This window comes from Pituophis catenifer, unplaced genomic scaffold (genome assembly GCF_029215685.1).
Source record: "Pituophis catenifer annectens isolate HBS135680 unplaced genomic scaffold, rPitCat1.0.hap2 SCAF_1, whole genome shotgun sequence".
Taxonomy (NCBI): domain Eukaryota; kingdom Metazoa; phylum Chordata; class Lepidosauria; order Squamata; family Colubridae; genus Pituophis; species Pituophis catenifer.
The window spans coordinates 238,637,584-238,653,877 of record NW_027256881.1 but is presented as its reverse complement, the minus strand read 5'-3'; the positions used below and the strand labels follow the sequence as shown (position 1 = coordinate 238,653,877).

At 39.4% G+C, this 16,294-nt stretch overlaps 1 protein-coding gene across 1 annotated transcript; it reads right to left on the bottom strand.

The window, feature by feature from the left end:
• Nucleotides 1-15,359: 15,359 nt before the first annotated feature.
• Nucleotides 15,360-16,238, bottom strand: LRRC10B (leucine rich repeat containing 10B). The gene has a single exon (XM_070957321.1). It carries the CDS (start codon nt 16,236-16,238, stop codon nt 15,360-15,362), a length of 879 nt encoding a protein of 292 aa, XP_070813422.1.
• Between the last annotated feature and the right edge of the window lie 56 nt (nt 16,239-16,294).

Genomic DNA, 16,294 nt, shown 5'->3' with positions numbered 1-16,294 from the left:
AGTTTGTCCATCTGTACAATGGGAATAATGTTTCTACATCTCACAGGGGATGATGATGATGATGTGAGGCTTCCATTATCAAGGCTCTGAGTGTGTTAAATAAAAACCTCACTGCTCAAAATCCCTTCACTTCTTAACAAGGCTTTAATGGGTAGGAAGTTTCTTTAGTTTGTGTAAATTATCTCCAGCTGGTTCCCAAATGCTAGAATAGCCTTTGATTAAAGGTGCTACTACTATCAACATGCAAAGTATTATGATCACTTTTGACAAACTGAGCATCTGCTCCAGCCAGCCTCCCTACGGAATATCTTTATCCCTCACCTGCCACCACTAATCACTCCTCCTCCCAAATAGAAGTGGTTTTTTTTCGTACAATTGAAATTTTAAGAGTTGTGTTTATTTTTAACTTGAGCTCTTAGCTGTATCTTGTTCGGGTATTTCTTCAATGTGATGATATCCATCTAGCATAGTATGTGCAAACAGAAAAAAAAATTGAAAAAAAAATATATGAGTACATTGTAGCTGAGTTTGTTACTAGCAAGGAGGGTGGCCATCCAGCTAGGCTCTTTTGCTACCTTCTTTCTATTGTGTTTGGAGATGTTAAAATTCATGAAGCAGATGTGCTTTATAATTAAAAAAAAAACTGATGAAACACACAAAAAACGGGGAGCGGGGAAAATCTAACGTTACTGTTATTGCTATAACTACTAATCCAGTGACTTGAAAAGCACTGATAACTACAAGGTAGGATCGTTTCCTTTGCAGAACCCTATTTTTGGAGAACCAGGCCCCTTGTTTTGTAGAGAGGCCCCTGATCCAAACAATAAAGGAGAGAAAACCAAGCATCCTTGCATTTGTTCTTCTGTCTCAGAAAAAAAAAAGAGGAAAATAACATCATGTTAGCTGTGGCTAAAAAATAACCATGGTCATTGCACAAAGTTTCAGTTCCACTTGGCACATCACAACCTTTCACTGGACCATCCTGGGCAGTTGACTCTGTTTCCACTCCATTACATTTCACCATGATGTTTAGTATCATCCCTAACTCTGCGGTCTTTGAGGGGGACAGGGAAAAAGACCTGTGGGGCCCTCGGATGCCTTGAGCATGCTTAGAATTAAAGCCAGGAGTGTAGGATGGTGCTTTGCTTTGCAGAATGCCAATTTCCTTTCCTTTTAGAATATTTCTTTAAATTGAGCCCAACAGGAAGTTTTAATTGCTAAGTTCAAAGAAAGTGCTATGGGTCCTGCACTGGAAATTTATATGCTGCCCATTGCACTCTTCAAAGCAACTCTTTTGTACCAGGATAGATTAAAGTAATGTGATGAATATTTGTGGTGCTTTCAGTTAACCATACATTTTATTCCCCAGGATTTACAATTTCTGAAGTACAAAAAGGGGTTTTCTGGCTTCAGTCTTAATTTTCCCTCATTTTTATAGTACTGGTACTAATTGTCTCGATTCTGCCACCCCTGTAGCATTGACATATCCAAACAAAGTTTAGCCTCACAGCATGCTGGTTAGAGCTATGAATGTTTGGAAAACATATTGGATGAGCTGATACGTATGCGTGAATTGTTCCTCTAGAGCAGTGATGGCTAACCTTTTTGCCATCGCGTGCCAGGAGAGGGGGGGTGGGAGAGGGTCACGCACGCACGTGCCCACGCGCATGTGTGCGCAACCCCTCCCCCCCCACTCCTGGCACATGATGGCCTGGTAGGCCCGTTTTTCTTTCTTACCTGGTTCCAGATCCTCTCTGTGTATCTGGGAATGGCGAAAACAGCCTTTCCCACTCCCTTGGAGGCCCTACGGAGGCTGAAAAAGCCCATTTCCCAACTCCCGGTGGGACAGGAAGTGACATTTTTTGCTGTCCCCAGCCTCCAGAACCTCTCTAGGATCTCTAGGAGTCTCTAGGAGCCTCTCTAGGAGTCTCTGGAGGCTGGGGACAGGAAAAAACGTCACTTCCTGTCCCACCGGGAGTGGGGAAAGGGGCCCTTTGAGCCTCCGTAGGGCCTCCAAGGAAGTGGGGAAGGCTGTTTTCACCATTCCCAGATACACAGAGAGGATCTGGAGCCAGGTAAGAAAAAAAACGGGCCTTCCCCACCCCCCCACCCTCCCCAGGCCCTCCAGAGGCAGGAAACAGTCTGTTTCCCTACTTCTGGTGGGCCCAGAAGGCCCGAAAATCAGCTGGCCCGTGCGTGCATACGCCCCAGAGCTGAGCTGGCATGCCCACTAATATGGCTCCGCGTGCCACCTGTGGCACGCGTGCCATAGGTTTGCCATCACGGGTCTAAGCCATCCACATAGCAGATACACATAAGGCTGTCCCGGGGCAGCTCAACAGGAAGTTTTAATTTTTCTCATCTAATCCAAATCTATCAAAAGTAAGACATTAACCCAAAACCCAAAGGAGTTCTACCACATATGCAAATGTTAGATCTAAGGTGTGGAGCCAACTTTTCTGGATAATGACACATTGTTTCCCTTTCCTTGTGAGTTCAGTTGCAAAACAGTGCATCCGATATTAAGATTTGTAAAGAACCTCTCTGAGAAATTAGGCAGACTGAAGGGACCATTAGCTCACTTTCTAGTGTTGCATCAGCAAAAATCTGTGTCACGATGTCAACAGCGGCTGAATTTTTCTGGGGAAAATGGTCTTAAACACAAAGCCTTCTAATGGCCCGTGAGGGAAAAAGGACAAAAACACGCATGCTTTATGGTTTGCTAACGGAACATACAAATCAGTCCATTAAAAAGCAAGAGGGACACCCTACGCTGACTATATGTAAAACCATTTAGTAAGATGACAAATAAGAGTGATTTCTTAAGGATTTGCAGAGTATACATCCGAGCCAGAATTAATGTGCTCTGTCAGTCTCCATGAGAAAAAGTTGACCTGAGCAAACCACACAAAAGCGAAAAGGTAAGGTGCAATGGAAAGGAAGCAGCAAGCAGAAAACAGGCCCAGTTAGATTGCTGCTGCTTATAGCATAGAAAATTTTCATGGAGCCACCTCACACAGAGCTGGAAATTCAAAGGGGTAACCCTACTGATAATTTAGAATACAAAAGCACTGCTAATAAGCACTGAGGGGTGGACAGTGAAAATATAGGTTATACATGGCATTGGACCCTTCCTGATTTTTTATTCTTGTTCCAAGAACTGCAAAATCAAGCCAATAGAGACCAAAGCACCAAGAAATACGTTTTAGCAATGTTTATGTTTCAGAATGTGTGAATACATAACCGTACTGCTTGAATGATTCTAGATCATCATGTATATTATATTTCTCCTCTGTATATAACAAGATGGTAAGCATTATGATGGGGGTGGAGAAAGATAGATGGTGATTGAAAATTGTAAACTAGAAAATAATAACCGAAGTAGACTGCCCATCAGTGAAAAGCAAAGTTTTATTTAGCGGAACATATTATTTCCCAGTCACTCAAAAACATACTTTATAAAGACAACTTTGCATTGGTAGTTAAATAGCTTTTTCAGTTGCAGATCACAGAAGATGTAAAAAATGCTAAATAAACAAGAGAAAGAAGGACTTTTCAACACCAGCTCGCATGGTGGCAATACCCCTTCCCCACATGCCCTCAAATGATGCCTCAAACAGAAGCATCAACTAGAGTAAAATTTTAATGTGAGCCTGGAAAAGGAAATCCATTTTGCCAATAATTCAGCTACCAAAAAAAAGGTTACTTTACTAGATTTAAACCTATACAAATCTCTTAGAATAGGGCCAGGCATTTTTTAAAAAAAATTGCGGAGTGGACTATAGGTAGTCCTCAACTTGCGACCACAATTGAGACTATAGAATTTCTACTGCTAAGCAAGTCACTTCTTAAGTGAGTTGCACCTGATTTTGTGACTTTTTTTGCCACGGTTGTTAAGCAAATCACTTTGGTTGTTAAGTGAATCACAGAGTTGTTAAATAAATCTGGCTTCCCCCATTGCTTGTTGGAAACTGACTGGGAAGGTCACAAATAGTGATCACATGGCCCAGGGACACTGCAACCTTCATAAATAGATGCCAGTTGCCAAGAACAGGAATTTTGATCACATGATCATGGGGATACTGCCATGGTTCTAAGTACAAGAATCAGTTGCAAGTCTCTTGTCAGGGCCTTTGTAATTCTGAACGGTCACTAAATGAATGATTGTTCAGTCAAGGACTACCTGTCCAGGTCACTGGGCAGTGAAAAAAAGCAGGCAAAGCTTTCCCTACTTGCATTGCAATACAAACCTTTCCCGGAAATACCTTTTCATTTGCTCTATATCCCAAGGATGCTGCCTTCAACTCATCCTCAGCTCATGAAGCATGACAACCTGAACTCATGGTTAGCTGTATCAGTGTTTTCCACTTACACACAGCAACTAATGGTGGCTTAAAAATAAGAACAATCTGCTGTACATGCTGACTCATTCTGTCTGCAGTGCAGTCGGGTGACTGGGGTGGGGAGGCAAGGGATGAGCCTGTCCCTAGTGATCACTTTAGCAGTCACTAAACAAGGACTGATTGGGGACATGAGGCTACTACATGAGAAAAAAACCCAGATCGTTTGGTAGTTGCTGAGGTAGCCCTGTTCTCCCACAGTGTTCTGCATCCCCCTTCAAAAATCTCCTGTCCCCCAAGCTTGCTTTGAGATTGAAAAACTGATAATTGGGTTAAGGTGCAGCCACCCATCTCTATCCTGAACTCGTATATCAACTGCATAGCCTGCTTGTTTTAGGGATATCCCCCCCCCAAGAGAGTGCTAAATACCGTGTCAAATTATACCTGCTGAACAGGTAATTATCAAGCTAGGGAAACTGCCTCAAAAAAATGGAAAGCATCCACCATTTTTCTCTCAAAGGTGCTTTTTCAAAAGGCGACTGGTTTTTTTTTCCTTGAGGAAGAAGACTTCTCGCTTCTTGTCCAAGAAGTTTCATCGGTTCTGGAGGGATGGGGTAGGGATCTACGGAAGAATTAATTCTGACAGGATGGGTGGGGTGGGGTTGGAAGGATTGTATTTCTTTGCAGTCATCTCATCTTGGCACTCTCCCTGAGAGCTTTTGAGGCCGCTTGGGGACCGCCATTTTTCCAGAAAAAAATAACCGCCGTAGGGCACAGAAAGGAAATGATTGAAGTGTAGAATATCCATTGGACTTAATGTGCTCTGGACAGGACAAAGTAAAATAGCAAGTCCTCCACATTGCATTCAGTTTTTGGCAACTTTGTGGAGCTGTCCAAGCAGTTTTTTTGGCAACAGAAAAAAAATGGCAATTGCCTTCTTCTGGGTTGCTTTTTGACTTCATGATTAGCCTACACCCTTGGTGTTCCCTGGAGGACTCCCATCCTCGTGCTATCCAGATCCTACCTCACTAGGTTTCCTAGGTGCAGAAGAGTATGGAGATAGATTTCAGAACCATTAAGTAAATGTCAACTTAGCCCTGAAAAGGAAAAAAAGATGAGGAAAATACTCCTGATAATGCAGCTTTGGGGGTTTTTGGTAGAAAAGAGGACAGAGAGACATTCTGATGGACTTTTAAAATTATGTTATTATACCCCACGACAATAAAATAAAGTGCCACTAGTTCTTGCAGTTTCCTAACTTGACCTACCTTGAATATCAGCCTGGAAAATGACAATTAGGTACCACTGTCTGCTGGTTTCTAACTCACAAGTGACTTTAAACAGCAGCCTATTTGCTATTTTCATTATACTTAACATGATTGGTGAAGGGAAGCCTAGTAGTCCCTATGCAATGAAAAACTTTTAAAGGATTTCAATATGCTCATTCCAATGCTGAATGCATCGATACATCAGATATGAGTAGAAAATATAAACAAATAATAATTCTACCAGTCTAAGGAATTCAATAACATATCTATCATCTCCTTGCATCTTTCCTGGGCTTTCTTGTGCCTTCTTTTTATGATAGTGGATGGTCTTTCAGAGTTGGGATTATTATCTATAGTAGCTTATGTTTAAAAATGATATTTAAAAATGAATATCTGTGTGGAATTAACTATGGCATGAATTTCCCAGCTGGTTCATCACATTTCACTTTATGAATCCATTGCTACCTCTAGTCACTGATCAAGTTAGACCACAGCTAATGTAGCCCAAGCTACAATTCTATACTAAAGGTACAGTCCACAATAAATAATAAAAAAAAAAACCCACCAAACCTTGTTTCCCACACTTATTCCTGTTCCCACATTTATAATATGTGTGTCTCTTGGCCATGTTCTAAACACGAAGTCTAGTGTACTATACTCTTCCTTCCGTCAATTTATTCTCCATGGCACCTGAGAGCAGGACAAGAAGCAATTGGTGGAAGCTCATCAGAGCGAGATTCAAGTTGGAAATAAGGAGGAATTTTCTGTCAGTGAGAACAATTAATCAATGAAACTGCTTGCCTCCCAGCATAATGTGGCTCAGTCAGATACTGCACAAAACTAGGATGTAAAAATAAAAGTGTAAATAAGTATTATCATTATTTCTTCAGGTATGGATAGATGGCCATTCCACACACACACACAAAATCATCAAGGAAAGAGTCTGCAAAATACAATTTTTTAAGATAAGCACTGCAATGTTTAATTATAGTAAAAGGCAATGCAGCCCCTAACTATCCTGATGTTATTTCTTTCAGTTTCCTAATAAGCTTTTTGTTTCCAGACCTCTTTCTGATACCTGTTCTGCTGCTACCGGTAGTATTTTTGAGTTCTAGCGCTGCTTAGCTGTATTCCAGCAAGGAGGATCTTTAAAGTTATAGAACCCATTCTGCAGCTTTCCCACCTTTCCATTGGAGCTGAGAAATGGGAAATCATTATTTTTTTTTCCAGGCCTAGGTATCATTGTATAAAAGCAAATTTGCTAACCTTCTAAATGGTAACCATTTGTGCACAAAGCCAACCATATCTCTGGATATGTAAATATGTAATGGATATTACACCAGGTTCATGAACTTGTGAACATGGAGCAAAACTGATACAATTCAACCTGTGTATGAATGCAGTGCTGGGAATATCTTACAAAGAGGCCTTTACGGTATGTAGTATTTTAGGTTTGCAATGACATTTGGCTTGATTCACAGAAAGACTATGGGAGATGATGGAGTGATATGCCACTTACTCTGGTAGTTGCTCCCATAACACCACTTTTTTGCAGGCCAGGCTCAATAATCCAAGCAGTGCAACTGATCAGATTCCAACCCAACGGGGGTTGAGGCAGCTTGCATTGTGCATCTCCACTTGTGTAACATCTATATTAACTTGATGATTTACAAGGTTCACACCTTATATTGGTCAGTAACTATAGACAGGCTTCTAAATGCTGGTAAGATGGCATTTTTTTCAATGTTTCTCATTCTATTTTTTATCATGTTGAGGCAAGAGCCGCCATAAATCCTAAAAAATGAAGGTTATTTCTTTTCAGATTTGTGAGCCACAGACATAAATGGTAGCATAATATATATAGAATATTGAATAGGTCAAGACCTTGAAATATGTCAGGATCACCTACTATGCTTTGAGCATTTAGAGTACATCAATAAAAATCTGAAATAAAAATAGCACAAAAAGGCACCAGGCCTACCTAGCCTCAGCTTCTTTCCTACTAAGGGTGATCTTTAGATATTACAGGTAGTTCTCATTTAGTAACCACAATTGGAACCAGCAGCTCCATCATTAAGCACCACAGTCACTAAGCAGAAAATCATGTGACCATGATAGATCACTTCCCATTAAGTCATTAAATGAAACATCATGTGATCATGACTTAGACTGTAATGGTCATAAATATGCGCCAACCGCAAGGGGCCAAATGGCAATCATATGACCATTGGATGCTATAAGACTCATAAATGCAGGGATTAGTCACAAAGCTGGTATTTTTACACAATCATAATTTTGGTTGCTAAACGAGGCAATTTAGCAAGGAATATTTGAAACTAATGTATTGTTTCAAATGTTATTATATGGGTCTCAAATCTGTATAAGACCTGTTGGCCACTAGCTAAATTTTTTATGACCTGCATTTAGGGTGCCCAAGTATCTTCCAAAGGTCTCCCTGGATCTGGAATTAGGCTCATTTCTATCAAGTCTCTTGCTTGGATACAAACAAATGGATTTTATTTAATTTTTTGATCCATGGTGTCTTTAATATTTCTTAATGAATTGAAGTCTTCCTGGAAAAAAACCTGAAGAAATTATGTGTAACTGGGTTTTTTATTCCATTCTTGATTCAATCTCTAAACTGCTATCAGAAAAGAGGTATTTGATACTGATCTCTAGAAAAAATTGAACATCGTTCTTTCCATTTTTAAAATAGGAAATATTAGAAATGTAACATCTGATAGCTACTTTTCCATTGTTTAATAACTACTTACTTTTCAAAGTACTATTAAAAATATTAACACTACATTCTTTCTCTTATTTGATTAAAGATTAGGTAGCATATGTTTTGTAGCTGATCACAGATTGTAATAAAGTATTACCTACCACAGAGCTATAACTGTGTGGGTAAAAAGGCTGGCTGGTATCAGGATTCTACTGAAGCCATATAGGAAATCCTATTCATATCAAACCACAAAGGTAAATGCAAAAAGGACAAACCAGCCCTTAACAGATCTAATACGAGAAGAAGGACCTCTCTCTCTAAGAAACAAGGGACAACCTGGAAGGCAGAAAACACCATTTTAAAAAGGATAACATTATTTAGAAACAGAGATATTGAGAGATAACAGGGCAAGCAGAATAACAAGAACAATGAATTGTGGTGGAATGAGATCTATTGAAATCCCAAAGTAGATCTTTACTGGGCTGATATTGTATTTGAGCTGCACCGTATTTAAAATCACATTAGCATCAAACACAGTTCCAACATCTCATGAGTAGAGATGAGTCTCATGAGTCTCTGCTGCCAGAACAATGCCACTTAGATAGGAGAGAAAAGATCTCCATCAGGATTCTCACCTGTGATGGGATGTCTAACAGACCTGGGAAGACCAAGAAGAGAGCACTGCCATTTTAGGAGGGAGCAGGGCTGTTGCAGAAATGATTCCAGGGTCCAGAGGAAGAGAATGTGAGAAAGAGTCTTACTTATAATTACTCCTTATTTATACTAGATATAAATCAAGCTGGATAATTGCTTTGGCAGGTTTTCTGTTACTGTACCTTACTAGCAATAAATATCTTTCAAAAATATCCTGGTGGGTTGCCTCCCTCAAGTGCTTGACATCATCATCTCAAATATTGTGAAGGAAATGCAGGCACCTAAACATAGAAACAATGTAAGCATAATTATAAGAATCACTTGTTACATAAGACTGGAGGAAAGCATGCCCACTTATTGGATAAAAAAAGATAGAACATCTTTTAGTGAAATCTGGGAAGTTCAAAACCAGGAAGTGCTGCTTTTTCATTTTTCCACTGAAGAATGGGTAGTTGTGAGAATAGGGCTATCAAGAATGGGTAGCTGAGAATAGGGCTATCAAAACTTGGTTGCAAAAAATCCAGACAACTACCGGATGGCAATAAAAAAAAAATTTTTTTTTTTATCTGCATTTATTTAGTCATCTGGATTTTTACAGCTTAGATCTGGTCAATCTAGTTTGTGACCTTCACTATTGATTTGAATATTAGGTTTGCTGGAGAAGTAATTGCAAAATCCTATGAATTCTGTAGTTCCTGAAACTTTGATATAATTAAACTGGCTTCAGTGACCAGGAACCCCCAGGCAGTGCTGAAGGTTGCAGGATAAATTTTAAAAATGTGTTTCATATTTACAAATACGTTTGTAAAAATGTATTCTTGTATAACAAAGTGACTAAGGAAGCAATGCATAAGTGCATCTTCTTCCCAAATATTCTATTGTTTCAAAGGATGGAGTTATCCTGCTCAAGACTACCCTTTGTTATTCCTGTAGTTATTCCTATAGTTATTCCTATAGTTATTCCTGTAGTTATTCCTATAGTTATTCCTGTACTATTCATCTGAGAATAGTCACAAGCCACATATTTTATAAAGAATATAAAACAATATTATCTGAATCTAAAATAATCTACACAGGCATGCTCTGTGACAGATTGCAAAAGCATTGGGCTTACTCTATAGCAATTTTGTTGTCATTCAAAGAACATTGATAAAGCTGTCTCAAATGTTCAAAACACTCTATTTAAATAGATTTCATTGGACCAGAGCCAGTTTAAATTAGCTGCATTTGAAACACATGGAGGATTGTTATATAATTGCCAACTTATATTACTCGTTTCAACATAAATACCACTAATTTTTGAGTTAGATCCTAAGCATATGCCATTTTCATTTGTTTTGTTAATTACAGGAATATGTCAAGTCATACATCAAAAGCAAAGTGTTTGCCCTATGAACTATGTAATAGAGAATGGCAGATGCCATTAACTTGTGTCGCTTCCAACTTATTTCACAGCAAATTGGGCTTCTTTAAGAAAAAGTGGAAGGATACCAAGATTTTTAACTGCACCTGTAAGTTCATTGTGATAAAGAGGTGACTGTAAGGCGGTAATATTTTTTAAAATCTATTTTGCATCTGCCTTCCTTCAAAAAAGAAATGGAACCCTAGGTGGTCATTGTTATGTCAGTAAGAGAATAAAACATAGGATACACACAAGGAGGTAGTAGGAAGGAACTAACTGAAATGAATTTAAGTCTCTGGAGCTAGATGGATTACAACCTGGAGTCTGAAGGAATTAGCACAGGTAATAGCAGAACCATTCTAGATGTTTCAGAACACGTGGAGAATTGATGGGTTCCCAGAACACTGGATCAAATGTCATTCTCGTTTCCAAAAAAAGAAATGAGAGTGTGGGAAGCTCTAGATGTTAGACATCTCTATTGGATAAGGTCCTTAGATTATTAAGCAGCATTTTTATGAGCACTTGAATAGAAATGCTACAATTACCCCAGCATGGGTTTGTCAAAAGACAAATCATGACAAACTAACCTTGTATCATTCTTTGTTATCTGCTTAGCAGCTCAGTGGAATAGTGTAGATCAGGTGTTTCTTAACCTCAGCAATAGCAAGATGTGTGATTTACCAACCAGCACTGAGAAACACTGATGAAGACATAGCATATTCATCAAAAACTTTGCTAAAGTACCAAGGGTAGGGAAAATATACAGCAAAGGTAAAAGATACCTGATATAGAACTAGTACATATGAAAGATATAGATGTGCATGTCAATTGTAAGTTATATATGACCTAGCAATGTGTAACAAGCAATGTGATCTACTTGCACATTCAAGTGATATCTGATTTTAGATGTGACCGTCAGTGATTGCATTCTCTAGCCTAATTATTTAAGTAAAACTTCTTCTGGTAAATGTGTATTTTCCAGCAAAAAGATTAATAACCCAAATTAGTAAGTGTTGGGATTGTTTAAAGGCATCCTCTTAAGTTTACTCATTTATCAAAGTGAAGCAGCAAATACACTGAAATGAATTTACCTTCAACCCGGATCACCCTTTCCCTGAACATTTGCCAGTTCTGAATTAAAATCCTGCTAAGGCAGAATTAATCAATTCTAGCTCATTTTTAATGATCAGGAAAATATGAATGAAGTTCGTAATTGTAAGGTTTTGTTATTATAACAGTTTTATGTCTCCAACTAAGCTATTTGAAGATTTATTTATTTATCATGTTGAAGAACTGCTCATCTTCCTCACAGCGGGAATCAGAGTGGTGTACAATAAAAAAACCAATATAAAAAAACCATGTGTAAAATTTAAAAGAATTGATATTCTTCTTCCACTTTCTTTTAATGGTGAACTCAGATGCTGTTGCCAGTCCACTACAACCCAATGTTCTCTATGTTGTCTTCCTATCTTCTGCAGGTCTAAGTAGTAGCATTTTAAATCAGAAAATGACGATAAAATTAAGTAACACTGATTTTTTTCCAATGAATAAAACACCACCGCATCTTTCAAGATAAATTTATTTTTATTTTAAATAAAAGCTTCTTCTAGTAGTTGTAGCCACTAATTATTTCCTGTTCATTGTGGTCAGAGTGTTACTGATTTTAGCTTTTTTATTAGTCAACCCTAATTTCTAACAGGAATATAATTTTCTTTTAATTATTTTCCTTTTAAATTTTTAAGTTAAAAGTAACATGATTGCATAATATTTTTTCAAGGAAACCAAAAACCAACAGCTTAAAGCTCCATCCTGTTGGGAAAGGCAATTAATTAAGAGATAGTTAGGATGCTATGAACAGATCACAATTAGAGACTGATGCTACACCTGGGAAGCTTCTAATTAAAGTTAGAAATGATTCTTTGTTAATCAGAATCTCATTGGAAGTATCACAGAAGGATTTTTGCTAGTCAATCTTCTATTAATTGCCATAAGAAACAATATTTAATTCTACTTCTAGCTAACTGCAGAGAACCAGTTCTTTAGTATTACTAAAGAGCCCTGGGTCACAGCCACTTGAAATAAGAAAACGTGCTTAGAGATTACTGTGGCTCTCACAACCTTTCCTGGGGCTACAGTTGGACAATTATTGTATAATTTGTAGTATATTGCACAGTAGGCCACCTGCTCTACTCCGGCAGGATGCTGGTTGCTGCAAAGATCCCTCTCCAACCTCTGTCAAGGCTTGAAAATTCCCTGTCCTAATGACAAAATGCATTTGCCTGAAGTGCAATAAAACCTCAGTTTGATGCTAACCCAAGGCTTAGCTACTCAAGGCAAATGTTAAGATGTATGAATTCGTTTAGCAGATGAATACAACTTTAACACTGGTAACTGAATAGCACCTGAGGGTAGCAAACTAGCATAGGAATGAAGAACAAGCCAAGTTGTACAAATGTTTTTCAACAAAGGGAATGGCAGAGGAACAGCTGTTCCTCCTACCAGTATCAATCATCTGAGGCCTCACTCTGTCTCTGACAGGGACAGCCCTGATTGTGTTTTTCAAAGATGATGACACAATTCCACCCATTCCTCATAATTACATTATATCATCAGCATACTCAATATTTTTCTACCACGGAACCTGCCAATTTAGTTTTCCATGGCTTAAGTATTTGCATTCTCTACTGCATTTTTCAGTTGCTAACCAACCCACCACTTTTTCAGTGTTTGCCAAGGAAGCAGAACTTTGCCAAATGTGAAGCCTTCTTAATGCTGAAAGACACGTGTTATGAACCGTCACCAGTTTGTAGCCAGCATGTTTTTCAATTCCTCTGGCATGCTAAATAACATTCTAGAAAGGAAACATTCATGGAAGATTAAAACCAATCCAGCAAAACTTTTTGGCCTATGAGGCCCTGCTTCTTAAATATTGAGGAAAAAGTTGTCATTAATTATCTGAATGTTTTCAAGTTCTTATGGTTAATACACAGCTAGAGAGTTGGTTACAGCCATGATGAAAATCCACTTAAAAGTGAGAAATGAATTCTTTCTCACTTTTGAATTCTTGTAATGAATACAGAGACAATTACTGTACGGAACCTCTTAGGAGAGGAAAACACCAGTTTGGTAAATACTGACCTAGTTCAGGTGGCAACCTATGTCATGCCAAATCTATTGTCTGCTTTGACAAAATGTTCCAACAGTTCAACTATTGAACTAATATTTCAAACATATGGCATCACTTACTGCAGTAAACACTGCGATGCTAAAAATGGATATGGAAGCCAACAAAAATTGCTACTGTGTAGTTCAATTATGACAGCACCATGTGGCTATGAGGCAGAAGCTGCATATGAATGACTTAGGTGTGTGACTGAACATCCATGGTATGAGATTTCTCACACAAAAAAAGCACAGTGATTAGGTGGTTAGCCTAACAAGGGTGTGAAAACATGCCATGTAAATGGTTGCAACCAATTAAAAAGGAAAAAAAGGTGAAGCTGATAATTGCACTCAGTATCACTGTACAACACTGAAAGGAAAGTCTTTCTTCTTTTTTCTGTCAGAAAAAGACAACAGTGAGAATGAAGGGGGAGATATAGATTTTCATATATATTAATGAAAAATTAATGAAAAATAAACTATAATAAGACAAAATATAGCATAAATGTTCATTATATGGCTAAAATTAATCCAAGAAAAAGACTTTTAACTTTGTTGATGCTGGCTACCATATTGTGCCAGCAGAGATATTGAAATTGAGGCTGAGCAAAGTGCTATCAGTCCAGAGAAAGACTGAACATAATTGACAAAGAAATATGTTCTCAAAAGGGAGGCAGGGAAGGACAGCAGCAGATAACTACGGAAGCAAGGAAATCAGAAAGGGGAAGTAAAGACATCTCAGAAGCAGGAAAACAGAGAAAAGTGCATGATCAGACATAGCAAAAGCAGGATTTCTAAAATATGTAACAAGGATGCCTGAGAAACATGATTCCATTCACCAGGTACTGTAATTTCGTTTACAACTCTCTTTAAAACAGCCATACCTCGCACCTTTGGTCTCCTGCTTTTGTAGCAATCTCCCTGAGAATGTGTGCCCTTCCCTCCTTCTCTTCTCTAACGGGCTTTTATTGCTTAGATTTAATACAAATCTAGCCCGAAGGACCCAGGAGAATGAACCTGTCACACTCCCATACAAGAAAAAGTCCTGTGGCTGCCTCTCTCTTCGGTTCTAGATCCATGCAAATCTGCAGTGGCCAAGGTCATATCCGTTTTGCTTCTGTGCCCCTTTAAGGGAATAGAAAGTCCAGGAAAGCAACAGAGTAATGCATGACCCTTTTTCCTGCTGTACAAAGAATAGAAGCAAAGCTTTTCCAGGACAAATAGCTCTATGCACAAACAAGGATTTCACCTGAGCTTCTTCTCAAACCTAACAGCTGAAGAATAGGTTTCCCTCCAAATCTAATTCCAGTTATTGGAATGAAATTTTGATGATGCAAGTTAATTATTATGGGGATGGATTGGAGAATAAACCAAAAAAAATGGCTTTATCCTGTCTTGCTTTTGAGATTCACTTTACAATGCTAGACAAATAGAATGTCAATCTGAAATTCTGTTTCCGTCAACCATATGTGGTCATTATAGATACTTCAAATTAGGGAGTTGTGCCCTAGGATTAGACAGAACACAAAATTACCCATAGAGCACTACAGACATTTTGGCAGAGGCTGCCCATGATTCCATTCAGAATAACAAGACAACAAGCTTTCTGATGAATAGGTGATCAATGTTCTTTACAAGGGACTATCAACTACTTTAGTCATCTGCTACCCACAATCCTGCCTCTGACTGCAACTCCTGAGACAAGGGGGAGTGCCCAGCTCTTAATTTTCTGCAAGCCAGTTGCAGATTTGAAAACCTATCCGTACCTCCTAGATTTCTTTAGCAGCAATCATGCCATTACTAATATTTCATGTCTCCTCAGGAGAGCATTCCAGAGCAGAAAAGCTGCCCTCCTCCTCCAATACAGTGGAATCATTTTTCATATTGGGTTGTAGAACTTCAGATTCATTCTCTTCCTGCTCTTCTGCTTTCTGCTGTCGAAGAGCCTGGAGACGTTCCTCCCTCGCCTCCATGAATTCCTGTGCTCCCTCACCCACTACAAAGACAGTGTCAGCCACACAGGGCGGTGCTTCAACTGGATTATGGTCATAGGAGAAAAGTCGTAGCCTCCGCAGGTGACTCAAGTCAGGGAATTCAGTCAGCTTGTTACGGTCAACATCAAGAATATGAAGCTGACTCATGCGAAGCAAAGGTTTTGGAAACTCCTCAAAACGGTTTCCATACAACCAAAGTCCTCGAAGACCCTTCATGCGTGGCAGGCCACTTGGTAAGGTTTTGAGGCGGTTGTCTCCCATTTGCAAGGATTGCAGTTCGGGCATCTGGAGGAGAACCTGGGGAAAGTGGTACAAATAATTGCTCTCAATCCACAAGCAACGGAGAGTCTTGAGCTGACAGAATTCCGCAGGGAGGCCAAAGAGGCGGTTGCTGCCCAGATAGAGACGAGTCAAGTGGGGAAGGCGGCACAAGGTTTCAGGCACTTCCTCCAGCTTGTTAAAGTCCAGGGCCAGGATGCGCAGCTCTTGCAGCCCCCCAATCTCGTCAGGCAGCTGTGTGATCCCTGTGCCACTGATGTAGAGCTTTTGCAGAGTGCTCAGGGCACACACCGGCGTGGGCAGCTTCCTCAGGTGGCGCCCAGAGAGCTCTAGCATCTGATCCCCTCCACTCAGCTGTTCTTCAGCCACTGATGGCAGCCGCTCCTCCCTGCCTGAGGAACCACCACTGCCCATCCTCAGAGACAAGGGAAGGTGTGAGCAGGATGAACGCCACCACCTCCACCGGGAAT